The sequence below is a fragment of the Sciurus vulgaris genome (genome assembly GCF_902686455.1).
Source record: "Sciurus vulgaris genome assembly, chromosome: 3".
NCBI classification, from domain to species: Eukaryota; Metazoa; Chordata; class Mammalia; order Rodentia; family Sciuridae; genus Sciurus; species Sciurus vulgaris.
The window spans coordinates 64648871-64671802 of record NC_136463.1 but is presented as its reverse complement, the minus strand read 5'-3'; the positions used below and the strand labels follow the sequence as shown (position 1 = coordinate 64671802).

Below are 22932 nucleotides of genomic sequence, written 5' to 3'. Positions count from 1 at the left end.
ACCTTGGTTAGACGTATTACATTGGGATGCCCATTAGCTATTGAACTTGAGTAGGTGGTTGGATCAAGCCTGGGGTTCAGGAGAAAGATGTGGGCAGAATAAATATATATGTGAGAATTGTCAGCATGTGGATGGTATTTTACACCATGAGGCTGAATGAGACACTGAAAGGGTGAGAGAAGATTGGGAAGAGGCCCAAGCCTCAAGTCCTGGGGTGGCCCAATGAAAAGGGTTAGGACCAGGAGGACCCAACAAAGGGGCTGAGATGTAGTGTTGGGTAAGTGGGTAAACACCAACAGCATGGTGTCCTGGCAGCCAGATAAACCCAGTGTTTCCAGAAGGAGGAGTGGGCCACCATCTTGAATGCTGCTGTGAGTTGAAGCGAGGACTGAAGATTTTCCATGCTTTGACTTAGAAGACTCCTCCCCTGTGGGTTTTAGGTGAATGGTGCTTGCCTGTTATTTCACTGGTTCTGACCTTGTCACTCCCCAGAGCACTGGGTCGAGGGGAGGGCCTATTCTGAGTGGTAGTGCATTTTGGTTTCAATCCCATTTCCATCTCATACTCCATAGCACCCAGTCCAGGTGGTGTAGTTGTCCTTTTCATGTGAAATAAAAGATGATGATCTTACCATCATAGGTTTGATGGCAGTTTTTGTATCTCATATACCTCCCCTGGTCCCTTTATCCCAAAGAGCATGATCTGTCCCAGGTGGTATCCCAAAAAAGTAGCAACTGACTTTTGGCTGACCAGAGTCACCTGGCTCCCAGATCTGCGTCTCTAGAACAGACACCAGTCCAATTGCAGATCTGCTCCTCCACAGGCATGATCTTGCCTCCTCCCAGTCCAGACCCTGCCTAAACCTGAACTCAGGGTCTTTTCCCACTATCCCAACCTATAGCCCTCAGTCACCTAAACCCGAAGGACCCCCTTCCTGGCTGCACTTCCTGTCAATTCTCCCACATCTTTCCATTCATTCCCACTGCTACCACCCTTGACAGCCTGTATGGGGACTGTTCGCCGCACTCCAGATCATCACATATGCCTTGGTTGTCTTAATTTTCCTAGAGCCATCTTGCTCTGGACCTGAGCTTCACCTATATCAATCTATTCATCAGGACCTAGAAAAAACTCAGTGTGGTCCTGCCCCAGTTCTGCACACTCAGACCATTTGGAAAGCTGATCTCTTCCTCCTCCATATGCCACTTTTGGGGGGCAAGATACTGGGCTTGATCCAGGGGCACTATACCACTGAGCTACATCCCCAACCCTTTTTAATTTTATTTTGAGGTGGAGTCTCCTTAAGTTGCTGAGTCTGGCCTTGAATTTGTGATTATTCTGCCTCAGCCTCCCAGATTGCTGGGATTATAGGCGTGCACCACCAAGCCTGGCTCTCTGAAGACTACTTTTTTTTTGGGGGGGGGGGTTACTGGGTATTGAACACTTAACCACTGAGCCACATTCCCCCACACACCTTTTTTATTTTTTATTTTTGGAGACAGGGTTTTGCTGAGTTGCTTAGGGCCTCACTAAGTTGCTGAGGCTGGCCTTGAACTTTTACTACTCCTGCCTCAGACTGTGGGGCTGCTGGGATTACAGGTGTGTGCCACTGTGCCCAGCTTCTCTGAAGGCTTTTGATGCTGCTTTGTTGGGAATGATGGTCATGCCTGGGCTTCCCTTGGCTCTCCTCCCCTTCCCCATTCCCATCATTAGTTTCCAGACAGAAAATAAATGTGTCACTTGTAGTCAGCCTTTGTATCACCCCTCCTGGGAGGACAGGACCATTTCAGACCTGAGGTTTAACTTTGTCCTGCATCTTCAGGTCCTTGGTGTGCCCTGGAAGAGTTTGGAAGGGCCCCAGACTTCCCTCAGTTTGTTGGGGGTTGTGTTCTCAGCTCTTAACTGTAGGTCGTTGGTGTAAACAGCTCACCCTCCTGTATTTGGGCACTTCTTCCCTTCACACCTGGCAGAGCTTAAGAGGGTAGGAACAAGGGCCAGTTAGTTGGGTTAACCTGCCTCCCGCAAGCCAGTTCTCTGCATTGCCTGAGAAGAGTGCTTTGAGGTCCCCATTACTGTTCTACCACTGCTTGGCTCCTGTTCTGTCATCTGTCCAGCCTCGCGGACTCAGGCTTTCTTATGGGCTTGCAGTATGTACCCCTATCTTCATGTGTGATCACTTATCTGGGGGACTGCCAGGAGATCTGGAAGTTCCAGGTTTTGCCTGCATTGTGACTGCTTTTTGACGGAGGAGCATGTGTCATGGAGACTTGCCTAGAGTGAGCAAGATTCAGCACTCCTAGGGCAGGCAAGACCCTGGGGTGGTGGGCTGGATCTGATTCCTGTCTATCCCCTAGCTTAGCTAGGAGGCCTGGGGTGAGCTGGTCTGTGCCCACTTCCCCAGGGCCATCACCTCACCCTCCTGCTCACTCAGTGTTCCAGCTATGCCTGGCTATTTATAGTCCCCTTAAGGGGCCCTGCTGTTTCACACTTCGTGCCATTGCCAGGCCTCCTCCTGTTGGTTAGAACTCTGCTCCCGTCCCCCACGCGCCTGGCAAGCACCCACACATCTTTCAAGGTTCTATTAATGATATTATTAATAATAGAAGCTAAGATTTACTGGGTGCTTACTATGTGCCAAGTTCTTTGCATGTGTTATCCATCTGATTGAACCCTCACAGTGGCCCTGTGCTCCCCATCCCTTTATTGTCCTCCTTTCACATTAATTTATTAAGTCAGTCTATTGGTAAGTGGTCACCCTGTGCCAGGCATGCTTCTGAGGTACAGAGACTGGGATGGGATGGAGCATGGACTGGAACCCAGGCTGTCCGACCCCAGGGTCTTTGCTTTTAGCCTCTGTGATTGACAATCTATCTCTATCACATCTTTGGCAGTGTTGCCAAAGTCCTTCCAGCCATCCCCTCACCTCCACTGCTGCCCGCTCCCCGTTCTCTGCTTCACTGTGTCTGTGAAGTATTATTGCTTATTGGACTGTCTACCTCTCCTGGACTATAAAGGAATCACTTAGAAATGCGTTCATTTTAAAAAGTAGCCAAAACCCCATTATGTAGGGATTTACCTTTCTCAATTAGCAAAAAAGGAAGTAGGATTTAGTGCAATTCAGTAGCTCAGTATTATCAGGGAAGTGTCTCTATTCTTTATAGACCTTTTTCTCATGGCAGCAAATGGCCACTGTGGCTCTAGTCATCACATCTGAGTTCAAGGCAAGACGCCTTCTTTTTGGGGGGGTGGGTACAGGGGATTGAAACTCAGGGGCACTTAACCACTGAGCCAGCCCTTTTTTGTATTTTATTACAAAAAGCTTGCTTAGAACCTCACTAAGTTGAAGAGGCGGACTTTGAACTCATGATCCTCATGCCTTAGACTCCCAAATCTCTGGGATTAACAGGCGTGTGCCACCATGCTCAGCAATAAGCCCTTCTTAATCATCAAAGTGAAGGCCTGACCAGATGCCCCAGGATGCTTCACTTGGGTCTCACTGGCTAGAATGATGTCAAATGGCCACTACTGGTAGTAAAAGAGACAGAGAAAGTAGTAGGTATCTTGCCTGGAATAGGGACCATTGCCACCTCATGTGAAACCAATAATGGTACTTCAGAGCCTAAGGCAGGAGGATCCAAGTTCAAGACCAACTAAGCAAGACACTGTCTCAAAATAAAATTTAAAAAGGACTGGGGATCTAGCTCAGTGGTAAAGCACTTTGCCTAGCATGCATAAGGCTCAGAGTCCAATCCCCAGTACCAAAAAAAATTTTAAATAAAAAAATAAAGCCAAAGTAATGGAAGCAGGGAAGATGGATACTGGGTAGAAAACAAGCAGTGTCTTCTGGTGTCCTGGGGATCAGAAACCAAGCATTTATTTCTTCCAAATTCCCAGAATCTGGAGGCTCTGTAATTGTTTCATATTATAGCTTTCCAAGCTTTCTTCCATGTATGTACAGACCTTTTTATTTTTTCCAAACATATAATACTGTACATTGCTATCATTTAATCTTTTTCACTTAACAAGATGGTATACATCTTGTTGTATTTATCTATGGTGCTGGGGATTGAACCCAGGGGCATCTACCACTGAGCTGTATCCCTAATCCCTTTTTATTAAATTTGAGACAGAATCTCACTAAGTTGCCCATGCTGGCCTTGAACTTGTGAGCCTCCTAAGTCACTGGAATTATGGATATACGCCACTATACCTGGATATCATCCATATAATTTTATTTTTTGTGGTGTGTGGGATTGAACCCAGGACCTCATGCATGCTAGGCCAGTGCTCTACCAACTGAACTATAATCCCCAGCCCCATCCACATAATTTCCTCCCACATTTTTTTTTTTTTTTTTTTTTTTTTAACCCAGGGGCACTTTGCCACTGAGCTACATCCTCAGCCTTTTTTATTTTTTATTTTGATACAGGATCTTGCTGAGTTGCTTAGGTTCTCACTACATTGCTGAGACTGTCTTTGGACTTGAGATCCTCCTGCCTTAGTCTCCCAAGTCACTGGGAGAAACCCTCACCAATTTGATAGGGAAATTACAACAAAGAAGAAGGGGAAGTAGTTTGCATTTTTTTTGTTTACAAGTGAGGTTCGCATTTTTAAAAATGTATCTGTTGAGCATTTTTAGTTTTCTTTTTAATTTTCTCTTCATGTCCCTGGCTCATTTAGAAAGTTGAGGTTTTCACTTTTTTCCTCATTGGTTTGTATAAGTACTTTACATACCCAGATATTGTTGTATGATGAACACAGAGGGAGTTGGTAGGAGAGAGTGCATCTGAGCTGAACTTGAAAGCTAAATAGGCTTTTAGCAGATAAACAAGGACTGAGGAGTGTTACTAGGCCCTGGAATAGCATGTGCAAAGACCCAGCAGTGCCTGTGTTTGGGGACTATATTCATTACTTAGTGCTGCCAAAATAGATGACCACAAAATTGGTAAGTTAAAACAACAGAAATTTATTCTCCACACTCTGGAGGCCAGAAATCCTCAATCAAGGGGTGGGCAGGTCCCTCCCAAGCTACTGGGGAGAATTCTTGACTCTTCTGGCTTCTGGCGGCTCCAGGTGTTCCTTGGCCTGTGGCCGCTTCACTCCAGTCTCCTTGCGGCTTCCTCTGTGTCTGCATCTCCCCTTCCACTTCTCTGAAGGACAAGTGGGGATTTGGGCCCCACCCTGTTAATCTAAAATGATCTCATCTCAAGATCCTGAACTTGATTACATCTAACAAAATCACATTCACAGGTACCAGAGGTTAAGATTTGGGCATCTGTTTTGTGGGTGCCACTACTTAACCCCTATAGGAACCTAGAAGAAGTCTTATAGGGCAGAAGTATATTCCTATAAAGTAGAGGCAGGTGCCATCCAAGAAGGGCTCTGCACCGAGGAGTTTGGGTTGTGACCAAGTAAATGGAGACCAGGTTTGCAGTCCGGCTGCTGCAGAGAGAGTGTTGGAATCATCCTGTAAGAGTTGGTGAGGGGCTGGGATGGTGGCTCAGTGGTAGAGCACTTGCCTCGCACGTGTAAGGCACTGGGTTTGATCCTCAGCACCACATATAATAAATAAGTAAAGTAAAGGTATTGTGTTCATCTACAATTTAAAAATTAAAAAAAAAGAGTTGGTGAGGCTGGGAAGGAGAAGGGAGAGTGGGGTGTAGGAGATGAGCCATAGGAAGGAGGAGGAATCTGGGAAGACTCCTAGGTTTCCTACTTGAATGATCTTGTGTCTCTTTTTTTTGTCATTGTGGTTTTTTTTTTTTTATGGTTTTTAATTGTTGATAAATCTTCATTTTATTTATTTATATGCAGTGTTGAGAATCAAACCCAGGGATTCTCACGTGCTAGGCAAGCGCTCTACTACTGAGCCATAGCCCCAGCCCTGATCTTGTGTCTTAACTTCAGGAAAATCTTGGGTTTGAGGTTCCTGAAGGGAAGAGGCCCAGGAAACAATCAGAGATGAATCTGCTGCCAGAACTCTCTCTGGGTTACAGATGTGTACCACTGCACCTGGGTGGCAGGCATGGCATTAACTGAAGTTCAGTATTCAGGAACTGCATAGATCTGAAGAGTCCCGCTTGATGAACTGTGGTGAATGCGTCCACCCATGTCTTCCGAATTCCTCTCAGAATACAGAACAGTTCCATCAGCCCAGGAAGTTCCCTTGTGCCCACTCGAGTCAGTCCTGTCCCTGCTCCACCCCAGAGGCAACGATCATTTTTATTTTTTTCAACCATAGATTAATTCTGTCTATTCGAGGACTTCGTTTAACAAAACACAGGATGTGCTCTTTTGTGTCTGACTTCTTTCACTTAGTATAATGTCTTTGAGAGTAATTTATGTTGTTTTACCTTTTTGTTGATGAGTGCAATTCTATTGTAAGGATCTATAAGGGGCACCAATATCTTTAAAGGGGTTGTGGCAGAGAAAGATTTCACCAAAGAAACTGAAAAGGAATAACGAAGGTCATAGGGAAAAATTAAGTAACAATGTCTTAAAGAACATCGGCATTTTCTCTCTCTCTCTTGTGTAAAAGCAGTCCAGAGGTAGACCATCCTGCAGCAGAGATTCCTGTCCTGCTCAGGTATCTTCAGTGCTGGCTTCTATTCTCAAGGTCATCTTATGGTTCAGTGTGGCTGCTAGAACTCCAGCCATCCCACCTGCTTTCCATATTGACAACAGAAGGAGGAATAATGAGGGGAGTAAGGAGTGCATTTCTTTTAGCAGCTTTTCTCAAAGTCCTACACAAATCCATCTCAGAGTGAAAACTTGATCACATGGCCCACAGCATTAGGAAAAGTAGTTTTTTAACGGGTCACTGGGCATACTGCCACTTCAAATACAATGGGATCTCTGTTACCAAGAGGGAAATGGAATTGACTGTCACTTCATCTGCCTTTTCTTTCTTTTGAGACCTGGTGGCCAAGCTGCAGTCCAGTTGGCGTTCCCACCTGTGGCCTTGGTAGGCTGAAGCCTGTGCTTGGCAGGTTTCCTTCTTCCCCAGGGCTCCTTCTTTCCTGAAACATTGGTTTCTCAATCTTTTTCTGTATTCCTTTTCCTGGCAGGTGTCTCCTGGCCTCTTGGGATTTTATGGAGGGTAGGAATGAAAGAGAAATGCTCTAGGAATGCTTGTAAAGAGCTCTCTGGACCTTGTCCCCATCCTGCCTGCCCACTGTGCTGGCAGTCCATCTTTGGGCTCTCCTGTTCCCCTTCGTTGGGTCTCTCCTATCAGGAGGGCTGAGTAGGAGGATTTCTCTGGAGGGAACTTCAAAGGGGAAAGGATGGCTTCGAGGCACGCAGACAGGTCTGGGTTCGGTTCTTTCTATGTCCATAGGTAAATATCTCTGGGACTCAGTTACTTTCTCTGTGAATTAGGGGAATAAGAACCTCCCAGATGTACAGCCAGAGGAATGAGAATTTATGCTCCATTTGTGTACAATGTGTCAAAATTCTTTCTACTGTCATGTATAACCAATTAGAACAAGTAAAAAATTAATAAAAATTTTAAAAAAAGAACTTCACAGTTAGGTTAAAAGGCAGGGGACCTGGTCATCTGTCCCTCTGATACATTGTGCCCACCTGGGGGAAGGCCAGCAGAGACCTTCCTCCCTGTGGGGTTCCATGCTGTGAGGTGAAGGTGAGACAGGCCACCTTCCCTGTCGTCTTTTCTGCTTATGGGAAATACCTAGAGTGAGGGCTTCATTCCCATGACCCCTGGTGTGGCCTGCTGGAATCTAAACTGTTGAACAGACCAAGATCCACTCTAGCTCACTTCCCCCAGCCTTGACGCCAGCCTGGAGCCTGCTGGAGGAGAGATAGAGGTCAACCTGATATCTCGAGTCCCTCCTGAGCTTGCCCAAGTAAGCAGGTCTCTCCAGACAGCCAGGCCCCTCAGTGCCAGACTCTGCAGACCTGACTCTGCCTTTCTCCTTCCTCCTGTCCCTGGAAATACTAGGTCTGCTCACCTCCTGCCGGCCACAGACATGGGCCTTGTGGCCTGCAGGGGCAGTGGACCTGTTTCCTGAATATATGGCATACACATCTCAGTTCCTGGGTTGTCATTAGGGCCTGTGTTCTTCATGTGCACAGCCTGTCTTAGGAAATAAAAGCCCATGTTCCCTGACAGCTTAACAGGTCTAGAGACTGGAGAGGACATCAGCAGAAGCAGGTGCAGGGAGCCTGGGGGAAGCTCTCAGTTGCCAAAGGGCCAGATTGGACTGAGTGTGGCCGTGGCTGGGTGCCCTGGTGACCTGTTGACACCATTCTTAGGCTGCTGGCTGCCCGGGGACCAGTGTGTTGTGACAGAGGAGGAGGAGTCAGGGTCTCTGCAGAAAACTTGGCTAGCTAGGGCCTGGCTCAGATGTCAGACCTGAGACTGACAGTGCATTTCCTCTCATTCATTCCTGCCACACACACTTGCCGTGAGTCTACTGTGGGTTGGCCAGGGGTGCTGGGCACACAGTGATGGCTGAGACACTCATTTCCTGTCCCAGGGGCTCAGGAACAAACAGGCAGGACCAAGAAGGACACCAGGATGCCATGTGCTATAAGTGCTCTGAGCTGGTATGCCAGGGAGGACGCAATGTCTGAGCAGACAATGGGACAGACCCAGCCAGACTCCTCCCCACGCTGGGCATGACCCCAAGATACTGGGCCACTCCTCCCATCTCGAAGATGCTCAGGACTATTTAACAATTGTATGCAGCTTCTGGGCAGTCCAGCTTGCAGGAAAGACCTGAGGCTATCTGGGAGCTCAGAGGGACAGACTATAATCTTTATGTCCCCCCTACACACTATGGTGCCAGCTTTTATTGTTCTCCAAAGGTTATGCTCTTAGCTCCTGGCCAGTGATGAGTTAGAGAGGAGTCCCCCCATCTTCAGAAAGTGGCCCCAGCCTGAGGAGACCCAACACCAGCCAGCTGAAAGCAGCCCTGCGGGACCTTGCCCTGGCCTCTCCATTCTGGGCTGGTGGAATGCAAACAGGCCAAGGGGTAGTGATTGGGCAAGTTGGAAGGCCCTCACCCTGCTAGAGGAGAGCTCCCCAGCCAGTGTGTGATGCAGGGGCCTGTGTGAGGCTGCCCCTGTAACCCTTTCAGTGCCAAGCCTGGTGCTACCGTGTCCCCTGATGGTCCAACCCTCGGCTGGGGGGGTTGCACGTGGGCTCTGGAGCCCAACGGGCTGACAAGCACTGAGGGGGTTAACACAGTTCGACTTCCTGTTGTGTTCCCTTCCCTCCTCCTCTGAAGGAAGCCTACATTGGAATTATAGACATAAGTGCCGGCTTTTGAGGAGTCTGCTGCTCACCGTGTCCCTGCCAGGACTGGGCACAGCCCTCTCGCCCACGTCTGCCTGCCTTGGGCTCTGTCCCGCGGGCCCAGGGCCTGAATTAGAGGGGTGAGGTGCCCCTTGGGCACACTTTCTCAACATCCCTTCCAAGCCTTCCCTGCCCCCCTGGAGGGATGGGACTCAGTGTACAAATGGTACCTAAGGGGGAGGGGCTGAGGAAGTGACATCGCTCTGCCCGCCCCCACTCCTTATTCCCTATAAAAAGCAAAATGGTGACTCAGAGAGGAGAGTTGGAAGCGTCCTGCCTCCTGCTCCCACTGTTAATTTTTAGACGTGGAATTAGGCAGGAGGCAAAGGAAACAACAGCTCGAAATACGCGGCTGACATGCTATTAAGCGGGTGGCAACAGCAGAGCCGCTCCTCCCCAACTCCCAGCAGCCTGTGACCGAGCAGAGCCCGGTGCCTGCTGGCGCTCCCCACCCCTCCCCAGGCCTGGGCCCCTGTGCAGCCCCTGCCCCGGCCTGGTGTGCATGGTGCGGCCGGGGCCATGGCAGCCGGGGGCCGCCGCCGGCGCCCACTGCGCTACCAGTCCTTGGCAGCCCTCGTGGAGGACTCTCAGTGGCCTTTCCTGTTCCTTGTCTCAGACTTCAGCTACGGGGCCGACGACTACGACGCAGAGGGGCATGAGGAGCAGAAGGGGCCCCCAGAGGGCTCGGAGACCATGCCATACATCGACGAGTCACCCACCATGTCACCCCAGCTCAGCGCCCGCAGCCAGGGTGGTGGGGATGGCATCTCTCCCACCCCACCCGAGGGGCTGGCACCTGGGGTAGGTATACACCTGCTTTTCCTTTGGGGTTTTGGGAGAGAAGGCTTCAGGGGAGGGCGATAGAGCAACCTGGGTGTCCTGGGCTGGGCTCTGGGGCCATACTGGGGGAGTATGGACCTGGTGTTCTTGGGACTCTGGTCCTCTCATTCCATTGGGGGCCACCCTCATACTACCATTCCTCTTCCCCTACCTGCTGCTCTCTGCCACCCCTGCACCTGACTCCTCTCTTCTATCAGCATCTGCTTCCATACCTCCTGGACAACCAGTCCTCCTCCAGCTTTACCTTGCAGTCTCTCTGCTTGGCAGGGTGGGGAGGAGGCTCCAGGAAAGATCAGACCCTTCTGTCTGCACCCAGGCTGGACAGTGGTTGCATGGGTGGCCTGTGAGTGGTGTATGTCCCGGTGTTGGCCCAGCCGAGGTGAGGCTGGCCCTGTGCTCCCTGAGGGTTGGAAAGGGCTGCTTCTCTAGTCTTGCCTGAGACAGTAACCCTCCAGCCCTGTGTTCTTCACTCAGAAAAGGAGTAAACCCTGATGGTGTCCACATCTCTTCTTATCAACAGAGGCAGGAGCTCTGCTTCCAAGAGAAGCATTTTATAAGGAGTATTAAGTATATCCTTCAAGACAGGGCAGGGGATAGGAATGTGTGAAGGGCCACATTGTTGTAATTAATGCTGTTCCTGGTGACAGGGACAGACTCTGGACCCAGCTTGTGCATGTGCATCTGAGACACATGAGCCAGCAAGACAGAGATTCCTCAGGGCTCTTTTTCTGGAGTTTGGGAGAAGAATCAAAGCTGTTCCTCTTGGTGGTGTTTGAGGGGTGAGCTGTAGGAGAGCCTGGTCCTGCTTGATTCAGGCTTGTCCAGGTGTGCTTTGTGGGGTTCTTTTATTTTCTCTGAAGCCCACAGAAGAGCATCACTGAGAGACTGTGTGATACGTTTCCCCTTTCTGGGGCCTAGCACCCCCACTCCATCTGGAGGCTGCCTGGACTCTACCATTCTGGAGAACCCCCTGCTCCTTCCCACCCTGCACAGGCTCTCACTCCCTCTTCACGCACTGGGGTGGCTGTTATAGCCTTTGGCAACAAGGGCCTTGGCAACCAGCTTCCCACTTGGGGGAAGCCACATTGTTGCCATGGTAACAGAGGCCGCAGAGCTCAGCAGCTGCCAGGAAGTACAAGTTTGGGAAGGGATGGGGGGTGCAGGTGGGAGGTGGAGGGGGTGGGCAAGGGTGTTGGTCACCTTCAGGTGCCCCTGAGCTAGCATTCTGGGGTGTTGTTTCTCCAGTGTCCTAAAAAGAGGTGGTGGGTTAGAGAAAGCTGTCTTGGACAGGCAGGGACAGGATTTTGTACCCAATGGAGAAGAAGGAATTCTGGAACCTGGACTCCAACCAAAGGGAAGGAAAGGAGAGAACTCTTGCTCCTCATCTCTGCCTTCCAGTCTCAGGCACCTGCAGGGCTCAGAGATGCCCAGGCAGGACACAGATCTTACCCCACTGTGAGCAGGTGCAGGAAGATGTCCTGTAGCATCTCCGCACAGGGTCAGGTCCTTGCCATTTCCTTTTCCTTTTCTGCCTTCCTGTCTGCCTCTTGTCTCCTGTTCCTTCCTTGTTAGATTCTCTGGTGAAAGGTACTGTCTGGTGCTTTCTCTAGTGAAACAGGTCACACACATCATGGGGAGATGCCCCTATCAGATACTCTGGAGCTTAGGGCAGTGACTTCACTTCGTGGCTACCCATTTTCCTTGGTAGCTCATAAGGGAATAACCTAATTTGAGGACTTTGAAATTTAGAGTTGCTACAAATTGGCAATTCACTGAAGTGCTTGGGGCCTCTAATATTGATTTTTACACCTTGGACTAGAGGCCACTCCAGATAGGAGTAGGGAGCAATCTACCCAACTTGGGAATAGCAGTGAAGATTCCAGCCCATGCGTTTCAGCCCTTTCCACTGCATCGCTGGCCCCACCTAGTGGACACTTCAAGTATTGCTATTTACTTTGGGGTGTCTAGAGGGTGCCCACATCTCTTCCTGAGTACTTGGGATGTTTTGGTTAAAAAAAAAAAAAAAGAGTCAAGGTTTCTGCAACTTGGCTGATCTCACTTGGTTGGGCTTCCTGTTGGGAACTTGAGAACAGTGGGAACTTACAGCCAAATCAGATTTTTGTTCTAGATATTCAGATATCTGACCTCTGGCAGAGCCTGGTGACTGAGCCTTTTACATCCAAATATGCAGCCAACTAAGCCTGAAAGCTCAGGGATTGGTCTTTGTATTACTCAGGGTTCCTTAGAGAAATAGAAACTGTAAGGGGTGTGTGTGTGTGTGTGTGTGTGTGTGTGTGTGTGTGTGTGTGTGTAGACATAATATGTGAAGAGATTTACTAGAAAGAATTGACTCGTGTGATTTTGGAGGCTGAGAAGTCCCAGTCTCTACAGTGGATTGCTTGAGACCCAGAAGAGATAATGTATAGTTCAAGTCCAAGTCCAGAAACCTAAGAACCTAAAGAGCCAATGGTAGAAATTCCAATGTGAAAACCAGTGGACTTGATGTCCAAGAATAGCTGATGTTTTAGTTCAAGTCCAAAGGCCAGAAAAGACCAGTGTCCCAACTCCAGCAGTCGGTTAGGAAGAGTCTCCTCTTACTCAGCCTTTTGTTCTACTTAGGTTTTCAGTGGATTGTCTGAAGCCCACCCACACTGAAGAGGGTAATTGGCTTTACTCAGTCTGCAGATTTAAATATTAATCTCGTTCAGAAATACCCTCACAGGCATACTCAGAATAATATTTAGACATATACCTGGGCACCCTGTGGTTCAGTCAAGTTGATTCATAATTCAGAACTTAAGTTTGTTTTTGTTGTTGTTGTTGTTGTTGTTGTTGTTGCGGTGCTGGGGATTGAACCCAGGGCCTTGTGCTTGCAAGGCAAGCATTCTGCCAACTGAGCTCTCTCCCCAGCCCAGAACTTAAGTTGTCTCTCTAGCTGTGAGACATTGCACAAGTGTTGTAATACCACTGAGTCTCAGTTTCCTCATCTTTAAATAGCACTGACTACCCTGAAGGACTGTTGAGAGGATGGCCTGGGGCATCTGGCCTGGCACACTGTGATACTCAGTCCTTGGTGAGTGAGATGTGTGAGACTTTTCTTATCAGCTTTTAGAGATGTGGGGAACCAGAAGCACTGCAAGGACCCAGTCTAGTAAGCACATGCTGCACAAGGAATCTACTTTTGCAGCCCACCTCCTTTCTGGGGTTGGGTCCCTCCTGCCACATGTGGTAGCCCCAGATGTAGCAGAACCTCAGATGTTGACAGACACAAACCTCTCACTCCCCAAAATGCCTTACTCTGTTGCTCTCATCTTAGTTTGAGCCCACAGAGGTATTGGATGAACCCTAAATCCCAGCCCTTCAGATATTCCCCAGGCCTCGGCTGAGCAGAGCACCCTGGCACAGGGTCAAGGTCACAGACCACTGATGGTTCAGTTCAACTGGGAGTGCCACATTGCATGCTGGGTAGGAGTATTGGGGACTCTAGCTCAGCTGACAAGTGGGGGATTCCTCAGCGAGAACCACAGTCTTGCTCCCCATAGGTCATTAACTCCTGTCTCCCCTCCAGGGAGGTGCAGTATAAAAAGGGCCACAAGGCACAGAGGAGATCTGGGTTCTGTCCCTCCTCTACCACTTTGTAGCTTTGTGACCTTAGGGAGGTTCTTCACCCTCTCTGAGTTCCAGTTTGCTCATCTGTGAAGGTCCTGAGCATTTCCTCCCTCCTGACCTCACACAGCTGTCACGAGTTATCCATGAGGCGGTGTTAGCAGAATGCTTTGTAAATTGTAAAGTCTGTTCATGGTTCAGACTCCAGCTGGCAGGAGAATCCACCAATAAGGATGGAGGTGAGTTGACATGGTCACTTCTCCCCTTCCTCCATCTCCTCTTCATCATCACAGCTGCAGACTTTGTTGCCCCATTTAAGGTCTACACAGCCCTGTGAGGTGTGTGCTCTGTCTTCATTCTACAGGTGAGGAAACAGTCTCAGAGGAGACAGAATTGCCTGAGACTGCACAGCCAGAGGCGCTAGAGCTTTATTTAAACTTGGGTCTTTGTGGTGCTGAAGCCCGAGTGGTGCTTCCAGGTCCTGCTCAGATGCCCTGTCCCTGTGAAGCTTTTATAACCTGCTGCTGGCCCCCTTGCTGTTTGGGAGGGTCACACAGTTACTTGTGGGATGCATCTGCTGTTATGAGATTGGGAACTCCAATCCCTGATCATCTCTGTGGGCCCCACCAGCAGCTCCCAGGCACTTAGGAGTTCTCAAATAGTGTCTGGAATTGAACCGAGTAGCTCTGGGCAACCATGGAGGAGAAAGGGAGGGTAAGGGCAGTCTTGGAATGAAGATGGGAAGAATCACTGCTTCTCCCCTTTTCCTCAGTCCCTTCTGAGGGCTTGGGGCTTGGGACTTGGGGGTGCAAAGCGAACAGGTTGTTTCCAAGTGAAGGGGGGAGGGCAAGTGGAGAGTGGCAGCTTCTGAGCTTGCACCCCACCTGGACCCTTCATGCTGTGTCCCAGGCCTGGTGAGGTGGCTTGGGGATGGCCATGGTGGAGGTAGATATGCTCTCAGCTCACCAGCCTCCTTGCCTCAGTAACCTTGTTCCCTATTTCTCCCCTTTCTGGGTCTTCAGTCCCTGGTGTAAGGAGGAGGATGCTGACTGGCTCCCATGTGCCAGGCGCTCTGCTAGGGGCCCATGGGCTTCATTGTTACCCAACACCTTCGGCCTCTTGGGGAATCCCCCCTTTTATACATGAAGAAATTCAAGGGCAGGGTGGGAGGAGGGAAGTCAGAAGTAGGCAGATAACATGCTTGAGTTGTGATCCTCCGTCCCCTTCCTGGCTCACTCTCCCTGTCCTCTCCAGGCCACCCCTCTCTGCTTTTTACACCCTTGACCTCACTCACCCTTACCCCTCCAGGGTGTCTTCCCTGACAAACCCGCCTGACTGCCCAGCTGATCCTGGTGGCTTTCTTTCACATCCTCTCTGGATCCTTCCCTGCTAGTGTGTTGGGGTCCGAGTTCATTAATGTATTTGACATCTGCCAATAAGGCTACTTAGAAAGTAACATTTATTCAATAAAAGTGGGCTAATCTATAGGTTCTGGGCACTGTAGATAGGAGGATTGGTTCAATCGGACCCATTCTCTGTTCTTGAGGCCCTGAAATTTGGGGAGAGACAGGATGTGATGGACCCAAATAATCACACGAACATGATGTTAAATTGCCCCCTGAAACAAGTGCTATAAAAGCCAGGGGTGTTCAGCCACACAGAGGTGAGACACCTAGGGGCCATATGCTGGATGACCTCTGGACTCTGTGCTCTCTTGGGTGCAGAAGGGCGACAGAGAATCAGTAGAGAGTTATTTCCTGTCACTGTGACCTAGCTAGCTTCTCCACTAGTTGGTGCTAACAAGGCTAGAGTGTTTTTCTTTCGGATGGAAGATGTTCTTGTTGACCTCCTACTCAGCAGAGTTATGAGCCAGTATCTTCCATCTGGAGGGCCACACGGAACCTTGACCCTCTGGCCTGTGTGGAAGAAAGAAGAGGAAAACTACAAACTGCCAGGCACTGCAGTAGCACTTTATAACTGTCAGCTCATTTGCTCCTCAGCACCACCTTGTGAAGTGGTGCTGAGGAGCAAATGAGCTGACAGTTATAGGAGCAAATAATAGTGGGCACCATTATTTCCCCATTTTATAGATGTAGAAACTAGGGTACAGTGAGGCTATGCAACCTAGTCAGTGATGGGATAGTGGTGAACCACTGCTCTCTCCCCTCTCCAGAACATGAGCCCAAGCGCCCTCATTTTACCTCTTTCTGGCCCTGTGACTTTGTGCAACCCATTGAGACTCAGCCCCCTCAGCTGTCGATGGAGATCAGTACCTCTTGGGGAGTTAGTTGAGTTTGAACCCTTTCTGGGATGTGAACCCCAGCTCTCTCACATGTTTCTAGCTCTGGCTACCCTTGGGCCTTCCCCTTCCTGCTGTGGTCCCAACAAGGATGACTCAGTTCTTAGCAGCATTCTTGCTGGGTGAAAGCCCTTCTGGAGAGTGCCACCATGGGGAACTCAAGGGAAAGAGAGAGACAAAGGAGAGGACCCAGTGTCGGGGAAGGGGGTCGTTGCCCTCAGCTTTTTTGCCACTGTGATCATAAGACCTGACAAGAACAGTTTTAGAGAAGGAAAAATTTATTTGGTGCTCACAGCTCCAGAGATCTCTGTCCATAGCTGACTCCATTGCTCTGGTCCCAAGATGAGGCAGAACATCATGGTGAAGAGTGGGAAGGACAATGGTGAACGCCTGTAATCCCAGTTGCTCGGGAGGCTGATCCAGGAGGATCGGGAGTTCAGAGCCAGCCTCAGCAACTTAGTGGGACCTTAGCTACTTTGTGAGACCCTGTCCCTAAATAAAATATAAAAAGAACTGGGGATGTACTCAGCACCCCTGGGTTCAATCCCTAGTGCCAAAAAAAGAAAAGGAAAAAGAAAGAGTATAAAGGAGGAGAGCAGCTCAGGATATTACAACCAGGAAGCAGAGAGCTCTGCTCACCAGGGATAAAATATATAGGCACACACCCCAGTGTCATACCTACTCCAGCCACACCCTCCCTGCCCATAGTTAGCACCCAGTTAACCATTCAAGTAGATTAATGCACTGATCAGGTTAAGGCTCTTGTAACCCAATCATCTCACCTCTAAACTTTCTTGCATTGTCACACAGGAGTTCTTTGGGGACACCTCAGACCTAGACACTTGATCTGAGCCATTTCCCACTTTGCCAGCATGTCCCTCCCTCCCTGTCCCCTCACAGTGAGCATGTTCCCTTGAAGCTCTAAGCACCCCCTCATGGACACTAACCCACTGCCAGGATCTGTGGACTGAGGAAGAAAGGCAGTACCAGGAAACGCAGACAACATGAGGCTCGCTCACTGTGTTTGGCCCTGCAAATGTTCACTCCTACTCCTTCCTCAGAACCTGGCTTCTGGTTCTGAAGTACATCTCAAGCAGGGGTTGTAATCTGGAAAAGGCCAGACAATTCTTTGTTATGAGGGATTGGCCTGCACATTGTAGGTTGTTTAGCGGCATCCCTGACCTCTCCCCACTAAATGCCAGTAGCATCTTCAAGTTAAGTTATGATATTCAAAGGTTATCCAAGGCCGGACCAAATGGTGCAAGCCTGTAATTCCATTGACTCAGTAGACTGAGGCAGAATTGCAAGTTTGGGGCCTGAAAGGCCGAGACAGGAGGATTGAGAGTTCAAAGCCAGCCTCAGCAACTTAGCAAGGCCCTAAGCAACTCAGTTCTACCCTGTCTCTATATAAAGGCTGGGGATGAGGCTCAGTGGTTTAGTGCCCCTGGGTTCAATCCCCAGTACCAAAAAATAAAATAAAATAATTAAAATAAAAAGGGACTAAGGATCGTAGCTCAGTGGTAGAACACCCCTGAGTTCAACCCCTAGTACCACAAATAAATAAGTAGATAGATTAAATTTAAAAATTTGAAAGGACTGGGAATGTAGCTCAGTGGTAAAGCACCCCTGGGTTCACTCCCAGTTCAATAAAAAAGAAGGAGAAGAAGGTATCCAGACATTGCCAAATGCCTCCTAGAGAGCAAAACCACCCCAGACTGACAACTGTGGCTCTAAAAGGAGGTAGAAAGCTAGGTGTCTAGAATACCCATTCAGGGCAGGGGTTCCCCTTGCCCAGGACATCTGGCATTTACTAAGTGGGAAAAAGACAGTGCTGAGAAAAGACTTAGTGAATGGAAATGGCCCTACAGGCTCACTGGCAAGGTGAGCAGCTGCTAGGGAAGATAGGTCCAAGTGCTCAGGTTGGGTAGCTGGTTTCTGTGAACCCAGTTATGTGATATAGAATCCCAGGGCCAGGGGGCACCTGCAGCCTAGCTGGGCAGTGTGTTGAAGAGTGACTGGGTCAGGCGTGGGGAGATGGCATCCCGTCGTACTCTGCATTTGAATTAGGCAGACACTTCTCAGTTAAAATGGAAAGAAAACTATCTCGTGTTGTCCTGGAGGACAGGATGAGAATAGAGTTACTGTGTGGCAAGAGTTGAGTACATTAACACCAAGAACAAGGTTTCAGATGCTGGAGCTGTCCAGCAATAGGACAGGTAATGAGCTTCCTGTCCTTGGAAGGATTCAAGTAAAGGCTGGTGACTGAAGGTAGAAAGGAGATTCCTTCACTGGTAGTGGACTTTTATTTTTTTATTTTATTTTTAGTTGTAGATGGACACAATACCTTTATTTTATTTATTCATTTTTTTTATGCAGTGCCCAGTGCCTCACATGTGCTAGGCAAAGTGCTCTACCACTGAGCCACAACCCCAGCCCCTTTTATTTATTTGTTTTTGGTACCAGGGACCAGGGATTGAACCCAGGGGCACTTAACCACTGAACCACATCCCCAACCCTTTTTATTTTTTATTTTGATACAGGGCCTCACTAAGTTGCTGAGACTGAACTCCAAGTTGCAATCCTCTTGCTTTAGCCTCCCAAATTGCTGGGAATACAGGCATGTGTCACCATGCCTGACTGGTAGTGTCTTTTGAGTTCCCTTAGCCCTAGGAGCCCGCTTCACATGACTGTTCCATACCAGCCATCATCTAACCTGAACCCCTGGATTTATCTTCTCAGGTGACCTCTTGCCTTGCCCTGTAAGTCTCCTAGGATTGTTGCCCCTCACTAGGATTTTCTGAGCTCCCACCTTTTTGAGGTGATAGAACTGGGAATTGAACCCAGGGGCACTTTACCACTGAGCTACAAACTAGCCCTTTAATTTTTTTTTTTTTTTTTTTTTTAGGACAGGGTCTCACTAAGTTGCTGAGACTGTCCTTGAGCTTGCAATTTTGTGCCTTGGCCTTCTAAGCTGCTGGCATTAGAGGTATGCACCATCAACCCCTGGCCCTAGCACCCATTTTTATAAGATACTGTTCTGGGTGCTGGGGTGAATTAATCTGAACAAGGGATTCACACATACAAACAAAACTCCTCTATTTCTTTTTGTTTTTAAAACCCTTTTTCTTTTCCTTTTGCTCTTTTCTTCCTTTCTTTTTTTGAAGTGCTGGGAATTGAACTCAGGTCTTTGCATATGCTAAGCACCTGCTCTACCACTAAGCTATACTCCCTAGCCCCAAATTCCCCTATTTTCAGGTTGTCTGTGCAGCAGCCTTAAAAGATGTAAATACCCAAAGGGGAGGAGGGAATGGGGAGGGGATCATGCTGAAGGTATCCTTGAGAGTGGGTTGTGCTCTGCTGAGACACTGGTCAGGAAGAACGTGCTGGGCAAGGGGGCTGTGTACCTTCTGGAATGTGGGGAAGCCACTGGAGGTTTGGGAAAAGGAGAATGGTCTGGTGTGGGTGGAACACTGGGTTCATTGGAACAGATAGGAGTTAAGTCTGGGAGTGGGCCAGGGCCCCTTCTTCTGTATTTCTCCCACACACAGCACCTGCCAAAGAATAGGAGGAATAGCTGGAGCTAGCTGAAGGGTGTACACTACCCCATGTGCACCAGTCCTACAGGGGCCCTAGGATTGGTGCTATGATTATGCCCACTTAACAGATGAGGAAACCAATGCACAGGGAGTTTAAATGCCTTGCCCAGGGTTACAGAGCTGGCAAGAGATTTTGGTTTTTGTTTGTTTGTTTGTTTTTTGTTTGTACTAGGGATTTAACCTAGGAGTGCTTTACCTCTGAGTCATATCTCCAGCCCTTTTTTATGTTTTATTTTGAGACAACTTTTCACTAAGTTGCTTAGGGCCTTGACAAATTGCTGAGGTTGGCCTCAAACTTGTAGTCCTCCTGCCTCAGCCTCGTAAGTTGCTGAGATTACAGGTGTGAGCCACTGTGTAGAATTCAAGTCCAGAATTTAAGGGAGTGTTTCTGTTTGTTTTCACATAAACATTGTGGTATACTGTCTTATACCTGACTTTTGTTTTATGTTACGAACTCCATACATCTTTTGAGTGACTTCTACTATAACAGAGGAAGGGAAGGAAGAGGAGGGAGCAAGGTTAGCAGGAAGATGGTGAATCTGGTTCTATCTGCAGCTATAGTGACTCCATCTACCTAGTACTGGCCTCTGGAGGCCAGTTCTCATTGGCCCAAGATCTACTGAACTCCAAAAAGTCTGGAGTGGGGCTTGACCTTCTACCAAGAAAGCTGGGAGAGCCAGAAACAGGCAGAGAGAAGGGAGAAAGTGCTTCAGGCCAAGAAAACTGGAACCAGGCAGAGTGGAGGTGGGAATGTACATGGCCCTTCAGAGGTTATTGTCTGGAGTGTGAGGGACTGAGTCATCAGCCAGGCCCCACTGCCCTTGTTTGGGCTGATTTAGTGGCTTCCTGCTGGGCACAGAGTGAACAGTGTTTTAGAAAGAGAAATCTGATGTCAGCCAGAGGGATGCATTAAGGAATGGCCATGTCCCTCCCTACTAAAAACCTTCCCATGCCTTCCCTTTGTCTATCAGGTGAAATTCATAACTCCGTATAACTGCCAAGACTGTGTCTGACCTGACCACCTGACCCCTGCCTATACCTCTGCAGCCTCATGACCGACTAGTCCCCTACTGGAATGTGAACTCCACAAGGGTTTGTCAGTTTTGTGACAAAACTTTTGCTTATTGTAGTTCCCAGTGCCTAGAGCATGGTGGGTACTCAGTAAATACTGTGTGAATGAATATGTGAACACTCACTATCCTCCAGCCAAATTGAGCTTATTTCCTTGGGCCTTACATTCTCTTTCCTATCTGTCTCCCAGCCCCCATTGGCATGGCTAACTCATGCTTTTTTTTCAGTGTGAGTTTTAATGTCACCTCCTCCAGGGAGCCTCCAGTGACTTCTCTTTTGCTGCCTCAGATGCATCTCCTTGTACCCTTAGCTTATTCTAAATTCCCAGTCATAGTACTTAACATACTTCTTTTTGTGGTGCTAGGGATCCAATCCAGGGCCTTGCGAATAAAAATAAGCATGTGCCCAGCCCCCACACTTCTTTTATAACTTCTTTATTTTCCCTGATTACATCACTAAAAAGTCCAACAACAGAAAACATAATATAGAAAATGAAAGTCTCCTTAATTCCCATCCTACAAAGAGAACTGCCAAGAGTTGGTTGTATGGTTCTCATAAAATCAAAATGAGATCATGCTATTGGTAGGTATGAAGTTTGCTCATGTTGTTTAGTTAATAAGACTAGGACATCTTGCATACTAGTAATTAAAGTCAACCTTGTTCCTCTTCCTAAACATATGCAGTATATTTCATTCTATGGATATGTGTGATTCATTTAACCAACGCCCCACCCCTTTTCTTTTTTTCTTTTGCAGTGCTGGGAATCCAATCGAGGGCCTTTCTTATACCAACCAAGTACTCTATCACTGAGCTACATCCCCAGCCCTTTTTAATTAATTATTTATTTATTTATTTATTTATTTTTGGTACAGGGATTGAACCCAGAGGCGCTTAAGCACTGAGCTACATCCCCAATTCTTTTAAAATATTTTATTTAGAGACAGGGTATGGCTGAGTTGCTTAGGACTTCGCTGAGTTGCTCAGGTTGACTTTGAACTCACAATTTTCCTGCCTCTGGCTCCCAAGCCGCGGGGATTACCGGCGTGAGTCACTGTACCTGCCTTTATTTTTTATTTTGAGACAGAGTCTTGCTAAGTCTAACTGGGATCCTCCTGTCTCAGCCTCTGTTGTTACTGAGATTAGAAGTGCACCACTCTGCCCTGCCAGACCAGTCCACTTTTGATAGACATTCGGGCTCTTTCCAGTCTTCACTGGTATAAGTATTGCTGCAATGAACATCTTTGTACATATACATCTTTGTGTCCTTCTAGAATTTTTTTTTTCAGAGAAATTCCCTAGAGTAAAATTGCTGAGTCAGAGGGTGTGAACATTTAAAATCAACAATAGATATTTCCATGCTACCCTTTCCAGAGGAATTGTACTTCAACTGCATAGTTCTAAAATGTGCCCCTCCCCAGTTCTGCCCTTCCCCTGGCACTGCCCCTCCCTTGGCTCTGCCTTGGGAGTCAGTCACAATGGTCACTCTTCCTCTGAGACCATTAGCTCCACGAAGGTAACATAGTGTCCCGTTTGTGACTGCATTCTGAGTGTGAGCACAGTGCTTGGTGATGCACAGCAGACAATTAATACTTGCAGACTGAATCGCAAGGGACTGTGAAAGCAAGGGTACAGGATGAGTGGGAGAGAAGGCCATTTGTGGGGAATAACCTGCTGGAGCCTTCCAGATGTGGATTTGGTGGGTGCCACATTGCCTCATGGTATCCTTCCAGCTAGCCTCTTAACGTTTGTCTCCTACCCCTTTTCTCTTCTGTCCTGTGAGTATGGCCTCCTGAGTTTCCTTAAAAAAACATTTTATGCCAAACACAGTGGCACACACCTGTAATTCCAGCTACTTGGAGGCTGAGGCAGGAGAATTGCAAGTTCAAGAACAGCCTGAGCTATTTGGCAAAGCCCTGTCACAAAACAAAACAAGAAGGGATGGGGAGGTAACTCAGTGATAGAGCATTGCCAAGCATGTGCAAGGCCTTGGGTTCAGTCCCTGGCACCCCATGCACGCACACACACATGCACTCACACAAACTTTCTTCCCTGTGCTTAAAAACCCTTCCCTATGCAGAGTATGGTGGCACAGGCCTATAATCTCAGCAACTCAGGAGGCTGAGGCATGAGAATCTCAAGTTTGAGGCCAGCTTCAGCAACTTAGCGAGACCCTATCTCAAAAGATGAAAAGGGCTAGGGATGTA

General features: G+C 48.4%; 1 protein-coding gene across 4 annotated transcripts in view; it reads left to right on the top strand.

Moving 5' to 3' along the window:
* ABR (ABR activator of RhoGEF and GTPase) overlaps positions 1 to 22932 on the top strand; it is a 184749-nt gene that overhangs the window by 78778 nt on the left and 83039 nt on the right. For all 4 annotated transcript variants that reach the window (XM_079130772.1, XM_079130773.1, XM_079130774.1 and 1 more), the window contains exon 2: positions 9933 to 10117. In XM_079130772.1, coding sequence (XP_078986898.1) covers positions 9933 to 10117 — 185 coding nt within the window. The remainder of the gene's footprint in view (positions 1 to 9932; positions 10118 to 22932) is intronic.